The sequence below is a fragment of the Mustela nivalis genome, assembly GCF_964662115.1.
Source record: "Mustela nivalis genome assembly, chromosome: 17".
NCBI lineage: Eukaryota > Metazoa > Chordata > Mammalia > Carnivora > Mustelidae > Mustela > Mustela nivalis.
Genome location: NC_139036.1, coordinates 25,608,503 through 25,630,244, shown reverse-complemented (window position 1 = coordinate 25,630,244; position 21,742 = coordinate 25,608,503). Strand labels below are relative to the sequence as shown.

Here is a 21,742-nt window from a genome sequence, read left to right as displayed (position 1 = left end):
TTACCGTATAATTTGGGTTTCCTGGCTGGATACGTAGCTCAGCCAAAATCCAAATACCATTAGTGAGCTTCAGGGATTGGTACAGCATGTCCTGCCCTTCCACATTCCTCTTGGCAATAGTATAAACATTGTTGTTTTGCAATTTGCTGGAAACAGTGTCTAGAAACAGAGATTAAAAATTCCACACCTTCAGTTAAAATATCAAACAAATGTGCTTTCCTGACATCCGTATGAGCCGCGTTCGCACAGTCTCTCAAGACGTGCTGTCGTGTACGTGCACACGCACATTTCAGACAGCCCTGCTCCCGCAACAGCACAGGATGAGGAAGAGGCTCTTGAGGCGCCTAACAGATTCCAGGACAGAAAACAGAGGAAGGTGCAACTAGACATGAGTGTAAACGTCACCTGTGGAGATTATGGTGGGTCAGCAGAGTGGGTAATCTTAAACTAGGCATTAGACAGATAAAAATGCTCCGAAGTAGACACAGACAGCAATGGGTGTATGTGTGGTGCCACAGGGACTGGTGTGTAGGTGTTCGTTTCCAGAACCCCAATCCCAGAGCTACAGGGATACACAGACTGGTGCTCAAATCCACACTCACTCCCCAAGTCGCTGCTACTTCACCGTGAGCCACTCTGGCCTCAACTGCCAGAAAAGGGCACAGAGTGGCAGAAATCGTGCAAGTCAAATTTATTAACTTGGAAGCTTAAGAATTTTTTTTTAAGCAGGTAAATCATTTCTTAAGCCTGTACGGAATATCATGCCTCCAAATGAATAAAGAAAAAGTCTCAACCAAAGATGACTGCCACCAAGCTCTATATACCCTGATCTGGGGCTGCTAGTCACAGCAAAAGCCTTTGGAGTCACCAACCCAGGGTGACAACAGGTTGGTGTTTGGGGTCCTTCCTGTGACTACCACATCAAAGAGACATGAAAGTCTGGAATGAAAGGTCATTTCACTCTCCTTGCTCTCTCACTGCTAAGAGGAGAGATGCCAAAGCATCAGAGAAAGAAACGTAGAGAATAGAGACGGCAAACACTGCTTCTTTTTTGATAGCTTAGAATGTTCATTTCTGATGAGAATTCTAAAATTCTCATGCTGACTTCAGTAATTCTCCACATAAAAATCCATCCTATTCTGGTGCACTCTCTGGGAAAAGGATGCAGTGATGGCTGGCCTCGCTGCTTTCCAAGAGCAGCAGCTCTCTGAGCACAGGGATCCTGGAGTTTTTCATCACTGTGCTTCCCCCGGGTACCAGGGACACAATGGGCACTTGCCATCGACACCTGTGAAGAAGCCTCCGACTCCAGGGTTGGAGATGCCGAGACTGATGTACTGCCGCAGGCACTGGAAGCCACCTGCAGTTCTTGCTTTCGTGTCTTTTCCCCACATTCAAACCAGCAACAGCTTGGAGAGGAGGCACGAGGACCCAGTCACTAAACACCTGTGCCACATTTACTTGTGACTTGACTCTTGGCCTTTTTCCTCCAAGGTTTCACCAACACCAAGCAGAGCAGCTATAGCTTAAGAACCAGCTATCTTTGAGGAGCTACAAAGTCCATCTCAGGATCATTATATGCAATACTGTTGGAGGAGGGGGCCTCCATGTGCTTTTTAATCACCTTCTCAGGGGTCAGGCAGTTCTGCCACCTTGGTTCCCATAATGAAGGGCTCTTGCTGCTTAGACTGAGTTGCTAGGCAACACCATCAGCTGGAGTTTGGTGAATGCGTTTTGATAGGACTGTCCTGTTTTAAGCCATGAGGGCTTGTTTTAAGTTGTAAAAGTCACTCTAACTTTCAGGGCTCTTGCCCATTTCCGAAGAAACAGGACACACACAGGAGCCTTTCTTTACCGAAGAGCCGCTTTTTTGCACAGGCGCAGACACATTCTAGACTGTGTATATAGTAAAGCCCAGGTTCCTACAGACTTCTCATCATTTTACCAGTTAGGGAAGAGAGGATAGGCTAAGAAATGAAAGCACACAAACACATTCACCCTTCCAAAATTAGAAAACAGGTTAAATAGTTTATAAATAGGGAGAATAAACAAGTTGAATGAAGGTAAACTTTAATACATTTAGGAAATATTCTGGTCAGAGACCTGGCTCTGCTCCTACTGAATGGCTATATACGATTTCTACCAGAAGACTAAATGAAGGAAGGGCTCTAGAACTAAGTATATGAGTCAATTTTTATAAATCTTAGACATTGGGTTAGAGCTTGAGGATGTAGAAATGAAAGAGTAGTTAGACTATGCTAAATGTTCTCGTTAAGAATAATGATGGGAACCAGATGCTAGGAGGCTTCCTAGCCATGCTGGATACACTTTTTTTTTTTTTTTTTTAAGTTTATTTACTTATTTATTTTTAGTAATCTCTGCATCCAATGTGGGGACTGAACTCTCGACCCTGAGATGAAGAATCACATGCCCTTCTGACTGAGACAGCCAAGGGCCTCTTGACTGGGATACACTTCTTGACAAGACAGAGTTTTTCCTGGGAGTTCAGGGAAATCATATGTAATCTCACCACTGTTGTGAGAATCTGAGAATGAGAAGGAAATGTAAAGACATGGAGATGGGCCCCAAAGGAGAGAGTAAGAAAAGATGTCAAATAGGTTTATGTTTGCTTTCAGATGTGATTTCTTCCGGTTCATTTGTCTTCTTTCCCAAAGCTGGATCTTTGAGTTTGGGGCCTAAACTCTGAGGAGGTGTGGATATGATCTTCATCTTCCTACTTTAGCAAGGTCACACTTTTTCCAGAAGCAACAGGAGGGAGGATGGTACTCTTATTAATAAGAGAATGGTAAGGGGATATTTGCACTCGGGGCCAACCAAGTCCAAAACTACCATGACTGTTAGAAACAACACTATTTACTGCTCGAGCAACCAAACTATATTTATATTCTGGCCAGTGAAGCATTTCATTTATGAAATCTTCCACAAGATAGGATTAAAGCAAAACAGAGAAACAGAACTCACCCCTAACTAAGTTCTCACACTAGAAGAAAGATCTGTCCTTTACCATAGTGCCTAACTAGTGCTTATAGACACAATATGCCCCAGAGATTTTCAGAATAAACAATTAAAAAAAAAAGAACAGGTTTGTATACTGCTTGCCAGAAAGATTGCTTTCTAGAGCTGCAACTAGTTCTTGTGCAGTTAAGATAGTGGTCCCAGATATATGCTAACCCCAAACATAGCCATCATGGTAGGCTGCAAAACAGATTCATGCAGAACTGAACACCAATAGAGATGACAAGGCTAGGAAGCAGGGCGGCCCATACGTTAGTGCCTTCAAGATTTAAAATTTTCTAGTATTTACACAACTAGTGGTCCCACAAGTACCCCATATCATACATACCTTTCTATTCAGATCTGATTAATTATTAAGGCTTGGAAAGAGGGTTTCTTGTTTCTTCTCTAGAAAGAAATCGAAGAGCAAAAGTAAAGGCAGAAGGCTAGGTTGGTAAAGTCCTTAAAGCCTGTGACTTTGTACAGCCCCCAAAGTGTTAGTTCCATCTGTCAAATGTCTACTCTGGCACAGAAAAGCTATTTAAAGTGTTGGTGCTACTGTGATTAGGGCAGATCAGCTGGAAAGGATGGTATTTTTAGCTCCCAGCTAGACCCAGGGTGTTGAATCAGAAGGCACTAAACCTGGAAACGTACTGTTAATAGAGCCCTCAGGACTGGAAGGAAATATAAAGGCCAGGCCACTCCAGACCTTGGGATGGATGCAGAAGAAAAGCTAGAAAGATCAGTTGCAGGAAGTGGTCCTGCAAGATTAGCTGTGACTTTGTGTGGAAAAGATGGCTTTGGGCTCCCAGAGAAAAGAAAAATGGCCCTTCTACTCCATGTGCGGTGTGGCCATAAAGTGGTATGTCACTGAGAAACCGATTTGCTGGTATTTGGAGCACCCAAGGCAGTGAGGCACTGGCAGGAAGCCAAGGCAGAACTGATCAAAACTGAGTTTGCTCTAAGAAACTGTGCCAGGCTACAGCAGAGGACGCAGCCCCACTGGGAGAAAGGCCAGACACCTCCTCTTTGGCAGGATCATAAATGTACACCGAGATGCCACAAGGGTTCAGAACTCCAATCTGGAAGGAGGGGGATCTTTTCTATTATTTTGGCAGGCCAGACTAAAACCATCAAACCTCAGTCATCCAGGCTTTTTTTTTTCTTTTTGAAAAAGCATTTCCCTTTCAGACTGGACATCTGAAACCAAATCTTCTTTCCCATTACCCTGTGACTCTTTTTTTGTTGTTGTTCTTTGTAGGCCAGTGTTTCCCAGATCATGCTCAAGGGAACACTGGGGTTGGGGCGCCTGGCTGGCTCAGTCAGTGAAGTGTGTGACTCCTGATCTCGGGGTTGTGAGTCTGAGCCCCACATTGGGTGCAGATTACTTAAAAAGAAAACCTTAAAAAAAAAGGAACACTGGTGTTCTACAAGATATTAAAAATAAGCATTTTGGGGCACCTGGGTGGCTCAGTGGGTTAAAAGCCTCTGCCTTTGGCTCCGGTCATGATCCCAGGGTCCTGGGATTGAGTCCCGCATCGGGCTCTCTGCTCGGCGGGAAGTCCGCTTCCTTCCTCTCTCTCTCTCTCTCTGCCTACTTGTGATCTCTCTCTCTCTCTGTGTCAAATAAATAAATAAATGAAATATTTTTTAAAAATAAGCATTTTGTGGTTTTAAATTCTATGGTCCATAAACTTAGTTCACAATGAGTTAAACAGATTTCCTCAAGGGCGGACTCCTCAGCTTTCATGTGTGCTCACCTACAATGGCAACATCCAGCAGAGGCCCATCACATGCTGCATTTCTCAGCTGCCACTGACACAGAACCCCCTTCTATTCTTTGGGAGAGAAGTGTTCCCAAAAGAGCAACACATGAAACGCTGCCATAGGACCAGCTACCACAGGAGTGACTATAATGAAGGGTCTCTTCCAAACCGGGTACGGCAGCTGCTTCTCTAACAGGATCCGCTCTGGTTCTCACCGGGAGCCACTTTGGATTCTGCACTTGACAGCTTCCTGCAGCACAGCTTTTGACCACGGAAGGCTACCCAAGCTCCTCCACTCATGACATGAGGTTTGTGGTAACTGACCATGAACCTCAGAGAGGGCAGATAACACTGTCTCCTACCTAGAATACGGCACCAAAAGCAGCTCAGTTTGAGTATGATTTTTTGGTGAAAATGCAGCAAAAATGTAGGTTTTGTTTAATAAACATACACACATAACCAGTCGGGGTGAGAAATCTAGACCAAGAAATGTTAGGAAGAAGGCAGATGTGTGGTGTTCCTGAAGAGAATCAACTTAGTAGTTACTCCAATGGAAATTATACAAGACTATCTCCTCAGACACCTCGCCAAGGGCTCAGGAGAAGCCCCGTAAGAGAAGATTTGTCTGAACACAGAGGATGAATACATTGCAGAGCCCCAAACGATGACAGTTAAAAAGAAAAGGTTGGAATGAGAGGACTGTGAGTTTCTCCCCCTTCTCTGAAGTCCCATATTGCCTCTTCCTCCCAGTGTTATGCTCTAAAGACACTGGGACAGCAGCACGCCAAAAACCCCACACGAGAAACACCAACACACAAGGAGGAAATCAATAAAAGAGAAGGTACTGACTTAGCACCAAGGCTCATTTTCATTCAAACTCAGAAGGTTGTGCACTAGTCTCAAAAAAGAGTGACTGGGACCAAGGCAGGACAATGTGGAGCTCAGGGCCCTTGGATTCCTGAGGAAACTTCGTGAAACAAGCCCTATCACTATCAAGCTCTAGGGACTGATAGCTACTATTTCTCCTCTTGGGTTACTGCTTTGATGTTCTATTATGGTAATAAAATGAACTACAGAAGGGTCTCGGGCTTTTTAATGATGACTAAAGAGGTTAGTATTATCCTATGAAAGTTGATACAAGGGAAGTTTAAAAAAAAAAAAAAGCTAATTTAATCAACTATGATTAAATTATTTTTTAATAACAAACACAAGATTCTACTTAAGGATCTCAGAGAGTTCCCTTTCTTCCAATACCACAGGCTGATAGAGGAGAGAGTACTCTTAATTCCCAGGAGGGTTTACACCCTCAACTGGCGCTTCAGCCACTGGAGGCTCCCCAGAGGGCGCAGTGCGCATGTACACGACTAACACCGGTCTGACTACTGAAGAACTCGGTGGATGGACCCATCCTAGTTTGTTTCTGAATCTGTCAGCTTGGAAGTAATCTAGCACCTACATCAAAACACCTCAAGTTCTTAAAGAGAAGTTTACAGGTCAAATATCTACCATACATCCATCAGAAACAGGCAGATGTGGAAAGAAGAGGTAAGTAAAGACAAAAATTTCAAATATCTAATAAGATGCACATGAAATTCAGTCATTACTCACCAGCATTTAAATGGCATTCCTTAATCTGAAACTGAAGTTCATTTTCATTGGGAATATCCTTCCATGTGGCAAGGAAGACCTGGCGCTCTGTATGGGGAAACAGAGGGAAAGGACGGGTGTGCACAGTCTGTCGATATTCTGATTTCTGGCACATTACCCCATTTCTCTTTCGGAGTTCTGGCTCTTACAATACATCCAGGAGCAGCCTGGAACTGGAGCCAATTCTCAGCCATGCAGAGGTGCTACATTCCACATCAAGTATTCTCCTATCCGCAGCAGTAAGACACACCAGGAGAAACTCACATCTAGGGTTTAGTCTTGGCTCCACTGTTTTCCTATGTCATTACTTTGGGTAAGTCTTCTGATCTTTCTGATCCTTAATTTCGTCATATATAATTACATCTGTCCTGCCTACCCAAAGAGCCACTGTAAGAGTCAGATCAATTCAGTACCAATACAATTAATATGTACCAGTATAAGCAGTTTTATTAGTTGGCGGTTTCATAAGTAAGAGAAGAGAGAAACATCAATAACCACATGGAGTGTACTGATGTTTATTACAGATTACTTAATTCTTATTTTGAGACAGTAAGAATTTAGTACAGGGCTGGCTAAGTGCTCAATTTGCATGTATTATCTCATCCAGCTTTTACAATAACAGTTTCTGCTTTGCAAACTTGGAAACAGAGACTCAGAAAAGCTAAGCACCTTGTCACAATCACACAGCGAATACACAGCCAAGGTGAGATTCAAATCCGCATCTCCTTGTCACCAAACCACTGACTCCGTGCTGGTGTGACTGGATTATTCAGGTAACTAGCAATATGATACAGAGACCAACAGCAAGGCAAGATAAACTGTGACTCATGAGAATCCATATGATCAGCAAGTATTCGACCTTTAGCCTTAACCCCCCTCCTCCCCAAGCCCCCTTTTTAAAAATCTCAAAAGAACTTGTACTTCTGGGTTATGCTCTGCCTGACATTCAGAGGAAGGGCAACAGTATATTTGGCAGAAGGACAGGAGGACATACTTACCCATTTTGCCATCTTCTACAAAAAGCACATTGAGTGGGATGAGGCAGCTGAAGTAAAAGACATCAATATTGTTTTTCACAGCCACCTGCCAGGAAAGTAATGAGGGAAAATTAGGACATCACCGGAAGCCAGGTAGGAGGGAAAAGGCAGTATGTGTCTGGAAATCTATCACTCTATTTCTTTCCTCTCTCAGACAGTTCAGGACTCCCCAGACCAAGACCTACCAGCCCATATGCTGCAAAGCACATCCTTACTCATTCTACTGTCAGAGCACTGTGAGAACCTGCAACTCTACCTCTTTCTAGAAGGAACCCCTGGAGGGAGAAACTGAAGACACAAGTTCTGCATCAATAACCCCCTGAGGAGCACCTGGGTGGCTCAGTGGGTTAAAGCCTCTCCCTTCAGCTCAGGTCATGATCCCAGGCTTCTGGAATCAAGCCTCACATTGTGCTCTCTGCTTGGCGGGGAGCTTGCTTCCCCTGCGCCCCTCTGCCTGCCTCTCTGCCTACTTGTGATCTCTGTCAAACAAACAAACAAAATCTTAAAAAAAAAAAAAAAAAAAAAAGAATAACCCACTGAGCTATTGTTTGTTTCTACAGTTATTAATAGAAGCTCCTGTTACCACTTACTATTAATGATATTACTTCTTTTTTTTTTTTTAAAGATTTAATTTGTCAGAGAGAGAGAGGGAGAGAGAGCGAGCACAGGCAGACAGAATGGCAGGCAGAGACAGAGGGAGAAGCAGGCTCCCAGCTGAGCAAGGAGCCCGATGTGGGACTCGATCCCAGGAAGCTGGGATCATGACCTGAGCCGAAGGCAGCTGCTTAACCAACTGAGCCACCCAGGCGTCCCTACTTCTTTTTTTAAAAAAGATTTTATTTATTTATCTGACAGACAGAGATCACAAGTAGGAAGAGAGAAAGGGGGAAGCAGGCTCCCTGCTGAGCAGAGAGCCCAATTCGGGGCTCGATCCCAGGACCCTGGGATCATGACCTGAGCTGAAGGCAGAGGCTTTAACCCACTGAGCCAGCCTGACGCCCTCTTTTATAAAATCTTATTTTTCAAGTCCTACAGTTGGAAAAAGCTTGCTGGGTCAACCACTGTTAAATCTGATGACTAGAAGAAGGAAAGGTGCAAGTGAAGAAATGCAACCTCTCTTCACAAGATGCGGCTCTGACTTAGGTAGGCTGCAATTTTACGCCAGCCCTTTCAGCTCAGAACATGCTGTTTGCAGTTCTAAAAAGCTACACTAAGTACTTTTATTTAGGGGTGACACTGATTGGTGAATATACCCAGGGACAGGCAGGTTCACTGCAACAGATTACAAAAACCACAGACTGTACGAAGGGAGTGGAGGAGGAGGAGGAGGCGAATTGCTCTAAACCACCACTTCCCACTGGTTTCTGTCACTAATGACTCTCCCATCTACGGTCTTGGCACCACTGGAAAATGTTTCTCTGGGCAAGTTCTATAATCAGTAACCGTGTCTATTTCTCTTTTATTTTGTTCTAAGCAAATAAAGTAAAAAGCTGCTATCCCCCCGCCCCTTCAGGGCCAATGTCTACACTTCAACAGCATATCTAGCTTTTTTTTTTTTTTTTTAAGATTTTATTTATTTATTTGAAAGACGGAGATCACAAGTAGGCAGAGAGGCAGGCAGAGAGAGCGAGAGAGGGAAGCAGGCTTCCTGCGGAGCAGGGAGCCCGATGCGGGGCTCGATCCCAGGACCCTGAGATCATGACCCGAGCCAAAGGCAGCAGCCAAAACCACTGAGCCACCCAGGCGCCCCAGCATATCTAGCTTTTTACCAAAACTTTGGCAATCGGATCCAAATATCCTTTTTTGAAGTCCTTCCAGTTCTTTTGTGCTTATTATCAACTCATCTCCCCCAGCTTCAACAGTACCTTTATTTCCTCTTCATAATGTGCTTATGTCTACTTGACACTGTCTTTCTCTTTTCTCTCCCATAAGAACCCATCAAATTACTTTCTTTGTAACTTGTGCTTTTCAATTACCAGTCCTCTAGGAGTTTCTGACCTATGTCCCATAATCTGATGTCCAGACGGCAGGATTCTTGAAAAGCTTGAGTCTGGTAAATATAAGCAGAGTAACTAACTGCAGGAAAGAGGTCCTCAAACACCCTTTTAGATGTACTAGAGCACCACTCAGAAAGATTTGTATCAGTTGTGGGCTGCTGGGAAAGAGGTATTTTCTAATTCATCTGGTACTCAGCAATAAGAGAACTGTTACTTCAGATATGGGCACCAAGAAGATCTTGAGGTAGTGCCAGGCTCTGCAAAGGTTATTCAGAAGAGAAAGCTGGATGGTATAGGTGACCCTGTCTGGGTTATAGAAAGGTCTTATGTGAAATGCAAGTGATTATCGTTACTATTATCTTTAAATAAAAAGCAGTCCTATTTCACAATGTGCCAGTCATTCAAACATTCATTAAGGTTTACTATGTCCCAAGCATTTGAGATACAATGAAGAATACAGAAAATATAACCTTTGTCCTCCGGGGGATTATATTACTGGTTTTTTTTTTTTTTTTTTTTAAGGATTTTATTTGAGAGAGTGAGCAAGAGAAAGAAAAACAGACTCCCCGCAAAGCAGGGAGCCTGTCATGAGGCTCAATCCCAGGCCCCTGGGATCATGATGCCGAAAGCTAACTCTTAACCAACTGAGCCACCCAGGCGCTCCCCCCACCATTAGTGGTTCTTTTTTTTTTTTTTTTTTTTTTTTTTTAAAGATTTTATTTATTTATCAGAGAGAGAGAAGGGGAGAGAGTAAGCACAGGCATACAGAATGGCAGGCAGAGGCAGAGGGAGAAGCAGGCTCCCTGCCGAGCAAGGAGCCCGATGTTGGACTCGATCCCAGGACGCTGGGATCATGACCTGAGCCGAAGGCAGCCGCTTAACCAACTGAGCCACCCAGGCGTCCCCCATTAGTGGTTCTTAATCAAAGACATATTAGAATCACCTGGAGAGATTTTTCAAAACTGATGCCAGGGCTTCATCCCACGTGAATAACGATCTAAATCTGGGACCTGGTGTGTGCATTATGGACAAAGTCCCTAGGAAGATCAACCAGATAAGCAATTAATTTAGAACAATGTGAGCTAAGAAGTCAGGACAGGCTTGTAAATATCTTCTTGTTCTGGGGCAATCCTTCTAAATGGAGGTCTTTAACAACAGACAAGACATGAAAAGCTTTTCTAGGTCAGTAGTACTAAATCATTCTGTCTCGCAACCCTTTTGACAAATAGAAGTCATGGACCCTCTTCCTGAAAAACGTTTCAGACTATGTTTGGCACACAAGCAAGGGTTTCAGGACATCCTGAAGACTATCCCTGGACTTCTGCTCTAGAATAATTGTGAGAAGCTGGGACACCCAAATCAGAGGCAGCAGACTCGTGGGTTTGTGGCTTGGGAACCAGACGAGACCACTTGATTTCAAATTCTGACCCTGGCATGCTTACTAGCTGTGTGACTTTGGGCAAGCAAGCAGTACTCAGCTCAGGGTCCTGTCTGCACATGGAGACAATGGCACCGAACACATGGGCTGCTAGGAAGAGTGGGTTAACATCTGCAACGAAGCACCAAGAATGGTGCCTGGCTTACAGTAAGTAATAGAACAAGTGTCTGTGAAAGAAAAATTCCCTCTTTCACCCATTTATTCAGAATTTTTCATAATAGAAGATAACCATAGTAGGCATAAGTGATATCTTCCATGTGCTCAAACACAGTACTACTGCTATGCCTAAAAGGGACCAGACGAGAGGGGAAAAATAGGCTTATTAGCAAGCCCTTGGCCTAATTATTCTTCTTGCTACTGTGTCCTTCATAAAATATCTCTTTACAGGGTCAACAGCACAGGTCACTCTGCGGGAGGCAGCTCCCTTCTCTTACAATAGCTTTTCAACCTCTGCATTTTGCAGCTCTCAAAGTTTTACTCTTGGCTAGAACTCCATTTCATTCAAGAATATATGGTTCTCTTGGATCCACCTCTCCAGCCTAGTTCCTTAATGTCAACCATATCAAAATTATTGCTTGTTCCCCCAGACACTGAAACTCACAGCTCTGTGCCTCCTTAGTTGTTCTTTCTGTTTAATATATTCTCCTGAAGCTTCAGCTCTCTGAAAAACCCCTATTTAATGTTAAGATTCAGTTCAAGCTTAAGATTTCTCAGGAAAACTCTAATCCCGCCCCACAACACCCCTGCATACACCTCTAGCACAAGATAAAATAACTGTTTGTTTCCATCTGCCTCACTCACAATATAATGAACTCTGAGTACAGGGGCTCTCACTTTCACTGGCATCCTAATAGCTTAAGAAATATTTGTTGCATGAAATTAAGGGGAAGATGTTGAGCAAATGGAATGAAACACTGGTTTCCCAACCCCTTTTCTACCTCTATTATCATTTGTATGCATAACACAATCCCGTTAGCATCTCTTGATGAGCAAACTGTACTCAACAAGGCTGGGATGACAGATAAATGCTATTTTTATTTCAAATTGCTGAGCTAATATAACATCTATATGCTAAGAATAATATAGGTAGTAAATCACAACGCAAATACTTGATTCTCCAAGGATGTGCCAATCACTCCTTAAGAGTTCAGGCCAAAAAGAATCATGGGAAAAACACAGTTATGAAGCCAGTTCGATTCCAATCTGGACGGCAGCTCCTCTCAAAAAGAACCTTAAAGAGTGTAATACTGATTGCTCCAGAGTTTTCTTATTTTCAAATTCGCCATCCCAATAGGTACAGAATGGAAAGACATAATCCGGACAAGCTGGAGAACTATTTCCCGAGAGCTTTAAAATCAATGCCTAACTTGCCTATGGGAAATCAATGAAGACATATATATATATATATACACCAACTGCCTTAGTATCTTCACCTGAAAAACTAGTATCTCAAAATGAACATGTCACAAACCAATTTCTTGATCTCCCCTACCATCCCTAAAGAGAAACTCCTGCTGTCTTTCCAAACACAGTAAACAGAATACCACAAAGCCTTCTAATAGTGCCCTTGCTTCTGCACCTGCCTCCTCCACCCTCTGTAACACTTAGCTTCCCCAGTCTATTCTCAACACAGCAGCCAGAGGGATCCTAAAATGTGGGTCAGCTCATAAATACCTCTCTGTGCAAACCTCCAATGACTTCCCGTCTCACTCAGAATAAAAACCAAAGTTACAATTGCCTATAATCTGATGCCTATTACCTCTCTGATGTTATGTGCTGTGACTCTCTCCCTGCTAGCTCCATGTCAGCCAAAGGGTCTGCTGTTTTCCCCTGCAGAGTATCAGGTACTCTGCGACCTCATGGTTTGTGCATTTGCTCTATCTTCTGTCTGCTATTCTCTCCCTCTCCAGAAATCTGCATGCCTCATTCCTGGCTTCCTTTAGGTCTTTGCTTAATCGACTATTATCATTCCATACAGGTCTTCCATGACCAGCGTGTTTATAAAATCACACCACTCAATCTCTAACCCCAGGACTGTCTATCCCAGTCTCTGGTTTCTCTTACTTCCTCTGCCCTCATCTGACACACTATTTTACTTATTTGCTAGTTTATCACCTGTCCCTGTACCCCAGCCTCCAGCAGAATATAAATGCTATGAGAGAGGGGGTTTTTGTCTCTTGTTCACTACTATATTCTCAGTTTCTAGAACAGTGACTGGTACAGAGTACTCAATAAGAATGCTAATTGGAAAATATACTACTCAGAGTGTCTGAAAACCACTGAGGTTTAGACAACATATAAACTTGGTCTCAAGTTTCCAAAAAGACAGTACTTCAAGTTTTTTTCTAGTGTACTTCCCTTAACAGAAGAGGAAAGGGGGCGCCTGGGTGCTCAGTGGGTTAAAGCCTCTGCCTTTGGCTCAGGTGATGATCTCAGGGTCCTGGGATCGAGCCCTGCATCGGGCTCTCTGCTCAGCAGGGAGCCTGCTTCCTCCTCTCTCTCTGCCTGCTTCTCTGACTACTTGTGATCTCTCTGTCTCTGTCAAGTAAATAAATAAAATCTTAAAAAAAAAAAACAGAAGAGGAAAGTATGGATGTCTATACTGGGGTGGAAGTAGCAGGAAGGGTCAGGGTTGGGGGTCTGGGGGTGTAATATGAAGTAGCTCACCATAAGAACAAAATTTCTTTGAAGTTCCATGCTATTCCATAGTGCATCTGTATGTTTTAATATGAAAATGTGTTTATCCCCTTACCACTGAGTAAAACTGATGCTCCAGGAAAAATGTGCCACATGTATTCCTCGCTTCAAGTACCTCCTAGCATTGTGTTTAAAATTGTGGATTGTGACCAAGTGATGCTTCTTAAAATTAATACAGTGGGGGACTCCTAGGTGTGCCCAGGCTGAGTGGCTAAGTTGTTAAGCATCTGCCTTTGGCTCAGGTCACGATCCCAGGGTCCTCTGATCGAGCCCTGCATTGGGCTCCCTGCTCAGCAGGAAGCCTGCTTCTCCCTCTCCCTCTGCTTATGCTCCCTCTCTTGCTGTGTCCCTGCCAAATAAATAAATAAAAATATTAAAAAAAATTTTAATATAGTGGGTTGAAACTGGCATAAAAAAATACAATAGAGGGGCACCCAGGTGGCATAGTCAGTTAAGCCTCAACTCTTGATTTCTGCTCATGTTGTGATCTCAGGGTCATGGATTGAGCCCTGTGTCAGGCTCTGTGCTCAGTGGGGAGTCTCTCTCTCTCTTTCTCTCTCAAAATAAATAAATAAATCTTCAAAAAAATAAAATAGAATGGAAAATATCACTGTGCATCTGATGAAGAGTTAAGTGATGTTTCCCAAAACTGTTTCCGTTTTATGTGTTGTGTGTATGTGTATGTGTGTACTGTGTAAAACACATTTCTTCCTGTAAGTTTCCATCAAGAAAGTATAAAAGCCATAATATACACCCTGTTAAGGGCAAGCAGTGAGGAAATGGATTCACTGGGCAAAGGAACAGAATGCAAACCTCAGCTTCTGCTCGGAGGATGCCTAAAGAAGATCACAGATGGTACCAAAGGGCAGATGACCTAATCCTCCAGTACTCTGCTCTGTCACATGCAACATGTGGCCACAACAATACGAACCTGCCTGTCAGGGACATCAATAGGAGGAGCAAACAGAAATGATTATGGGGCACTCGGAAAACACAAGAGCAGGCTATAAACGCTTAATAATAATAATGATTTTTAAAAGTTACTTTCCGTGGCTGCTGGGGAAAGTGCAGCCTGTCAGTGTTAGCCTGTAACCACCAATTAGTTTCCCACCATAGTATAGGAAGCCCGCTGCAGTAGCTACAACCTCTTTATGGTGCACAGCTGGAGACGAACAGGCAAAATTAATATTCTAACCTTGTTCCAGTGTACTCAAAAGTACTATAAAAAGGTACGAGATGAACTCAGTCTGAACTCTGGTAAATGCGGCCTCTCGCCAGAGATAACCGCAGGAGGCACTGCCACAGGAAAAACCCAGGCAAGTGGCACACAGCTCACCTCTGAGAGTGTATCATCTACTCTTCCATGACGTCACTTGTGACCTTTCCAAGTCTCTGAAGAATTTTTTTTTTCTTTCATTCCTCCTCTCCATTTAGCTTTTGGAAAGATTATTTGCAGGCTGGTCCAAGCTAGGACCAGGCAGTGACGCCAACCATCACCAGTTCTCTGAGGAATGATGATTCAGATGTGTTTTAAGCACCACACCACCTAGTCCACAGATCCTAGGGGATTGGCTCTGAGTGAAGGTTTTAACGGCACACAACTGAGTGATGCTGTCGTCTGGAACTCCAGCAGAAGTAGCTCTTTCTGTTAGCTGCTGGAGTTACTAGCTGTAGTTCTGCATTCCTGGTCAATGCCAAAAAAGTATCTACCGTCTTTCGTATAAATATGGTGTTCCATTTCAAACCCCACTAAAAAATCGAGAATTCTCAGAAATTGAAGTTTAAAGGAGAAAAGAAACTGCAGTGAAAAATACAGCAGAAATAATCACGAGATCCACCACAGAAAGTGTCACTTTACCTTCCTTCTGATGCTAATTCAACTTGAACTTGAAGAGCATCTTTCTTTAGTTTACTTCCAAGATGGAGATTCAAACAAGAACCCTCTAGCTCTGTATTCTTTCTTTCTGTATTCTTTCCAACAAATCACATGGGATTACCTGGCGGCTGAGCAGCTCTCCAACAGTAACAACCTGGTGCCGATTGTAGATAAAAGCCACACTTGTTTACTCTCAAAAGGTTAGGACTTCTCTCACTGTTAAGAGCATGTGGACAGGGGAACTCTGTGAATTGTGACAGGTTCCCCATCTCCTGCTAAAAGCAGTGGCCCCGTGTCTCTAATCTCCTCTTGGAAACAACATGCATTCCAGCATTTGAAGGTTCTGTGTTCAAATAGCACTTAGAGGGGGAAGGAAAGCTCTGAACAGACCTCCAGGTGAGCTCTTAAACTATATATATAACTATGGGCCTTTAGAACAGTAGTGAGATCCTAAGAGCCAACCTCTCTTAGTAGGACCAGTTTCGAAAGGAGGTAGAAAGAAACCAAAACAATAAGGCTCCTTCTGCGGTCCCTACCTTGTCAGGAGATTTGCTTTATCTCAATGCCAAAAACTCCCAAGAGTTTACACCACGAATTAGAATGAATTAGAATGCAGGCCAACTGAAATCTCCAGAACACCAAAGAAAAGATGGAAGACTGTAAAGTGGTAAGGATAGATGGTGGCTTAAAAGACTTCTGGATTAAACTGTCAGAAGCTTCTCATTTGGTCAAGAGGACATCAGAATGATGACTGTCCGCCAAAGACCCAAGGCACTGCACCAGCGCCACAGCTACTGGAACCAAACCGTGTAATGCTTTTGAAAATTAAACCAGACCCTCAAGTACTGCTTTAAAAAAGAAACCCATCTCCTTCAAAACCATTTGGAAATAAGGTGGATAGGTCACAATGTTCACACAAGATGACCCATATGGCGGGCAGGCCCCGCAGGTAGGCCGAAAGCACAAGGCCAGCTTTGTGACAGCTCAGGCTGGCATGGATTTCAGCCCCGAAGGGTCTAGACCCTTTTTCTCCTTATCTCTGAATTCATAAACAATCATACCCATTCCCACCAAAGTATACTTTTCTGATACCAAGTGCAAAAATTCTGGAACTGGGAAGTGCTAGACCATTAACTTTACTTTTTATTATTATTTTTTTTAGGGTTCTCTTTTCCTATAAAGGCAAAAGTTAGATAGTTTTGAGTATCTGAAAAAATTGTTTCCTAGCAAAGAATGGAATGAGATACAGTGATTTGCTGGCAAAAATAATATTTTTTGCTCTTCCTATTAAAATTTGTCTCCCTACAGCTTTGTGTCTATCAGGATTGTGAAAAAAGCTTCTTTCTGGTCTCACAGTAAAAGGGAATTGTTCAGCTCTAATTCCTATCAGGCATCCAAATGATTTTGGTTTTCTCTGAAGCTCTAAGACACTTACAGAAGACCCTTCAGCTTCCAATTTACTCTGAAAATATCATCCAAAATAGTCTTAGGCAATTAGGATAGCAGTTTAATAAATAGTTGCATGGTGGCAATTTGTTTTATTTAAAGTGGCACTCAGACATAGGTTAGCAACAGAAAACATTCTCCAAATATTAGAACAGTAATATATTCTATTTTCCTAGTTATCTCCAATCTTGGAATTAGGGTCTATTAATGTGCTGTGCTCTTACCCCTTCAAATACTGATGAGCAGAGTAAAGAAACAACAGACTCTAATGTTTGCTCTGCCCACTTTGAGAGAAAATGAATTTGAATTTGTAGTCCTTGGAATAAAACTGGAACAGGGGGGCACCTGGCCGGCTCTGTTGGTGAAGCATGTGACTCCTGATCTTGGGGTCATAAATTCGAGCCCCATGTTGGGCATAGAGATTACTCAAAAATAAAATCTTAAAAATAAAACAAAAACTGGGCCTGGGGCCAGACCTACCCAGGTAAAAGGGTATTAAATCAGAGTCATGGGGTAGGCTGTGAGGCCACTGAGAAACAACAGGCAGAGACAGAGTCTGGGGATACTCTGCCTGCTAAGACAAGGAGATGGCCTTGCTGAGTTTAGTTCAAGAACCACATGCGGGACGCCTGGGTGGCTCAGTTGGTTAAGCAGCTGCCTTCGGCTCAGGTCATGATCCCAGCGTCCTGGGATCGAGTCCCACATCGGGCTCCTTGCTCCGCAGGGAGCCTGCTTCTCCCTCTGACTCTGCCTTCCACTCTGTCTGCCTGTGCTCACTTTCGCTCGTGCTCTCTCTCTGACAAATAAATAAAAAATCTTAAAAAAAAAAAAAAAAAAGAACCACATGCATCTGATATTTGTAAACACTCCCTTAAATGAAAACAAAAAGTTCATTCAACAACAAATATTTGTTAAGTATTCTGTGCTAGGTATTGTTATTGTTCCGGGCACTGGGAGATAATACCAGTGCACCAGAGAGTGCCCTTTTAGCTTGCATTCTAGTGGAAGAGGAGGTGGAGGTGATAATGAATAAGCAGGTTAAGCAGTATTTAACAGGGGTAGGTGCTCTGGGGAAAAATAAGGGTAAGGGAGGGTCCAGAGTACTGGGAGCCCAGAGTGGAAGACTCGTTAAAAAGGTACTATTTTAGCAAAAGCCTGAAGGAGGTAAGTAAGCCATGTAGATATGCAGATTGGGAAAAGGAACATTCCAGATATGGGAAAGAGCAAATTCAAAGGCCCAGCCGTGGCAGGTACCCTCTGAGGGTCAGCAAGGGAGCCAGTGTGGCCACAGTGGAGTAAGGCATGGTGGGCCAGATGCACTTAAAGAGGAAAGGCACGGCTATTTCACAAAGGGCCCTAGAGACTACTGCTGGGATTTTGGCTTTTCCAATTAGAAAAAAAAATCAAGTGCAAGTTCTTTCAGATTGGTGGGATTTTAACAAGGCAGTGGTATAACAAAAATTAAGCAGTCATCATAACTCTATAGAACCATGCCTTGTGGGGACACCTGGGTGGCTCAGTAGGTTAAGGCCTCTGCCTTCGGCTCAGGTCATGATCCCAGGGCCCTGGGATTGAGCCCCGCATCAGGATCTCTGTTCGGCAGGGAGCCTGCTTCCCTTCCTCTCTCTCTGCCTGCCTCTCTGCTTACTTGTGATCTCTGTCAAATAAAAAAACAACAACAAAAATCTTAAAAAAAAAAAAAAAAAGAAGAAGAAGAAGAACCATGCCTATGTGGACAGGGTCACTGGAGAGGGCAGCTGATGCCTCATGAGGAACCTGGGTCAAGGGAAAAGAATGCTAAGACCCATTGCTTCTGTTTTTGCTTCAGGTAGCTCCCACATTTTTACAAAGTTTTAGATGTCAGACAAAATAAATCAGAAATTTTTTTTTTTTAAAGATTTCTTATTTATTTATTTGTTAGAGAAAGAGAGAAAGAACACACAAGTAGGGGGTGCAGCAGGCAGAGGGAGAAGCAGACTTTCCACTGAGTAAAGAGCCCAATGTGGGACTCGATCCCAGGACTCTGGGATCATGACCTGAGCTGACGGCAGACGCTTAACCGACTGAGCCACCAAGGAGTCCTAAAATAAATCTGAAACTTAACAGCAAATGTAAATGTGATCTCTTCAGCCAATATAGAACCCACCTGCCATACTATCTTGACCAATCTGGTTACTATCCAGAAACCTCTACTGCAAACCCCAAATTCTCTCTTCCTCCAGAAGCATTTCCACAGGCCTTTCAGCTTGCCTGACAATTCTGCAAACCCTACGGTCTTATCTTAAACAGGTTCTGCCAGATCTATATAGGCTTTAAACCTCTCTCTGTCTTTTCCTTGAGAGATCTGGCTGATGTGCCCCTGGCTGCAGCTGCCACCTCTTAGAGTACCACTTCCTGTGATACCATGAACTGTTTGCTATGTAGGGCTTACTGTTAAACCTAAAAATAAATTTAATACATACTGTACTGAATGATAAAACCGTGAAGACAGGGCCGGTAAACTACCAATTAAACGGCAGCAGGGTGGCTCAGTTGGTTGAGCGGCTGCCTTCGGCTCAGGTCATGATCGCGGACTTCCAGGATCGAGTCCTGCATCGGGCTCCCAGAGATTTGGGGAGTTTGCTTCTCCCTCTGACCTTCACCTCTCTCATGCTCTCTCTCACTCATTCTCCCTCAAATAAATAATAAAATCTTAAAAAACAAAACAAAACAAAAAACCTACCAGTTAAATCTGACTAGATAATCCACACCCCCAGTCTGGTATGTTGTGAAACAGAAGACCCAATGGTACTCAAAGACCTCAGTAATGAGAGAGAAGGAATATTACTCATTTTAAAATCTTAGGCTAAAAGTGATCTAGAATCTAAACTAGATCCTAGGTAATTGACATACAGTCTCAGATTAATTAGCAGCAAATCATAAATTAAATGGGTTCACAGGTGTGCCAAAGCTCTGTTCTGCTGTATTAATTGAACCTTAACATGGACAAAAGGAGGACATCCAGGTTCCAAGATGCCCGGGCACACAGGCAAGCCCCCATGTGCAGAAGCCGGCTCCGACTAGCTTTACTGAAGCAACAGATCAGACACAGAAGAGAGAGATCATTCTCAGGAGCATGAGCTATGGAATTGAGAAGTTCTGTGCTTTCATCCTTCTGATTCCTTCAATGGCTCCTGGAAAGGATCACTGTTACCACACGAAGGACCACCATTTATACTCACATTTCTCAAAAACGATTAAATAATATTTTCCTTGGTCTCCAAACTGTAACTGATTCTAAGTACATTTATGAATGTCTCTGTTTCTAACCACTTTTTATACTTAAAATTAGAACAATAAAACTGACATCTATTTGCAGTGCACACAAAGAAATGTCCTTCCATAAATTTAGGCCTTCCTGAAGTGGACTGAAAGGGAAAATGAATTCAGACTGAATATATTTTCATTATAGGCCCACCTAACTGATTTCCAGATGAACCTTGAACCTTGATTCAGAAAGAAACTTGTTCTATAAAACCACAAGCTGTAGAACGAGGATCTACACATAGAATCTAAAAGAAGACATATTTTAGTTCAACATAAATAACTTTAACAGTTTTAAGATAAACGGACTATTTTGGGGTAGTAAATCATTAGTAGTATTCATGCAAATGTTGAGATGCATCACTGCTAATACAGGGTAAACTCCATCAGAAATAGGGCTTGGGGCTGGGTGGCTCAGTCAGTTAAGCGTTTGACTCTTGGCTTCAGCTCAGGTCATTATCTCAGGATTGTGAGCTGGAGCCCCTTGTTGGGTTCTGCCACTCAGCACACTGAGATTCCTTCTCTCTCTTCCTTTTCCCTCTTGCTCTCTCTCTCAAATAAATGAATAAATAAAAAAAACAAAACAAAACAAAACCAGAGCTTGAAAGTTTTATTTTCAAGGTCTATGGACCTCAATACCATGAAGCCTATGCATAACTCCTACATAAAAATTATGAATAAAGCAAATTCTTTTATCTCATTCAACATGATACTCCAGCAAAATATGAGTGTTAATATGAATGAGGGCAGGCTAGGGCTCTCAAGTGGGCTTCAATCCAGCTGAGAAAAACCCCAGTGAGCTCTCTTTAATTCCAACTCGTGATGTAGTATAAAGCTTTAATGGTTTGCATAAAGATTATTAGCCATAATGAGAACATAGGGACTAGAAAGAGGTACCTGCTTTTTTTTTTTTTTTTTTTTTTTTTTTTTTTTTTAAAGATTTTATTTATTTATTTGACAGACAGAGATCACAAGTAGGCAGAGAGGCAGAGAGAGAGAGAGGAGGAAGCAGGCTCCCCGCCGAGCAGAGAGCCCGATGCGGGACTCGATCCCGGGACCCCGAGATCATGACCTGAGCCGAAGGCAGCGGCTTAACCCACTGAGCCACCCAGGTGCCCGAGGTACCTGCTTTTTATTCAGAATTCAAAGTCCTCTACTGCATAAAGATCACATGGTTACATCTACTTCCCAATTATTTATTAAATCAAAACCACAAAATTTATTCAATTTTTTAAAAGATTTTATTCATTTATTTGACAGAGAGAGAGAGAGAGCGAAGAGAGAGGGAACACAAGCACAGGCAGGAGAGGGAGAAGCAGGCCTCCCGCTGAACAGGGAACCCAATACAGGGTCCGATCGCAGGACTGTGGCATCATGATTGGAGCCGAAAGCAGACGCTTAATGACTGAGCCACCCAGGTGTCCCGATTCCATTTTTCATCATCCACTCCTAAGTTAACATCATGACATAAAGAAGGCTGGGATTTTAATAGATAAAACCCACAAATTTTTTTTGGAAAA

At 43.0% G+C, this 21,742-nt stretch overlaps 1 protein-coding gene across 3 annotated transcripts in view; it reads right to left on the bottom strand.

The window, feature by feature from the left end:
• The window catches only part of AP2B1 (adaptor related protein complex 2 subunit beta 1), a 127,822-nt gene that overhangs the window by 6,868 nt on the left and 99,212 nt on the right, over positions 1-21,742 (bottom strand). For all 3 annotated transcript variants that reach the window (XM_082707326.1, XM_082707328.1, XM_082707327.1), the window contains 3 exons: positions 7,427-7,511; positions 6,390-6,476; positions 5-159 (listed from right to left, as the gene is read on the bottom strand). In XM_082707326.1, coding sequence (XP_082563452.1) covers positions 5-159; positions 6,390-6,476; positions 7,427-7,511 — 327 coding nt within the window. The remainder of the gene's footprint in view (positions 1-4; positions 160-6,389; positions 6,477-7,426; positions 7,512-21,742) is intronic.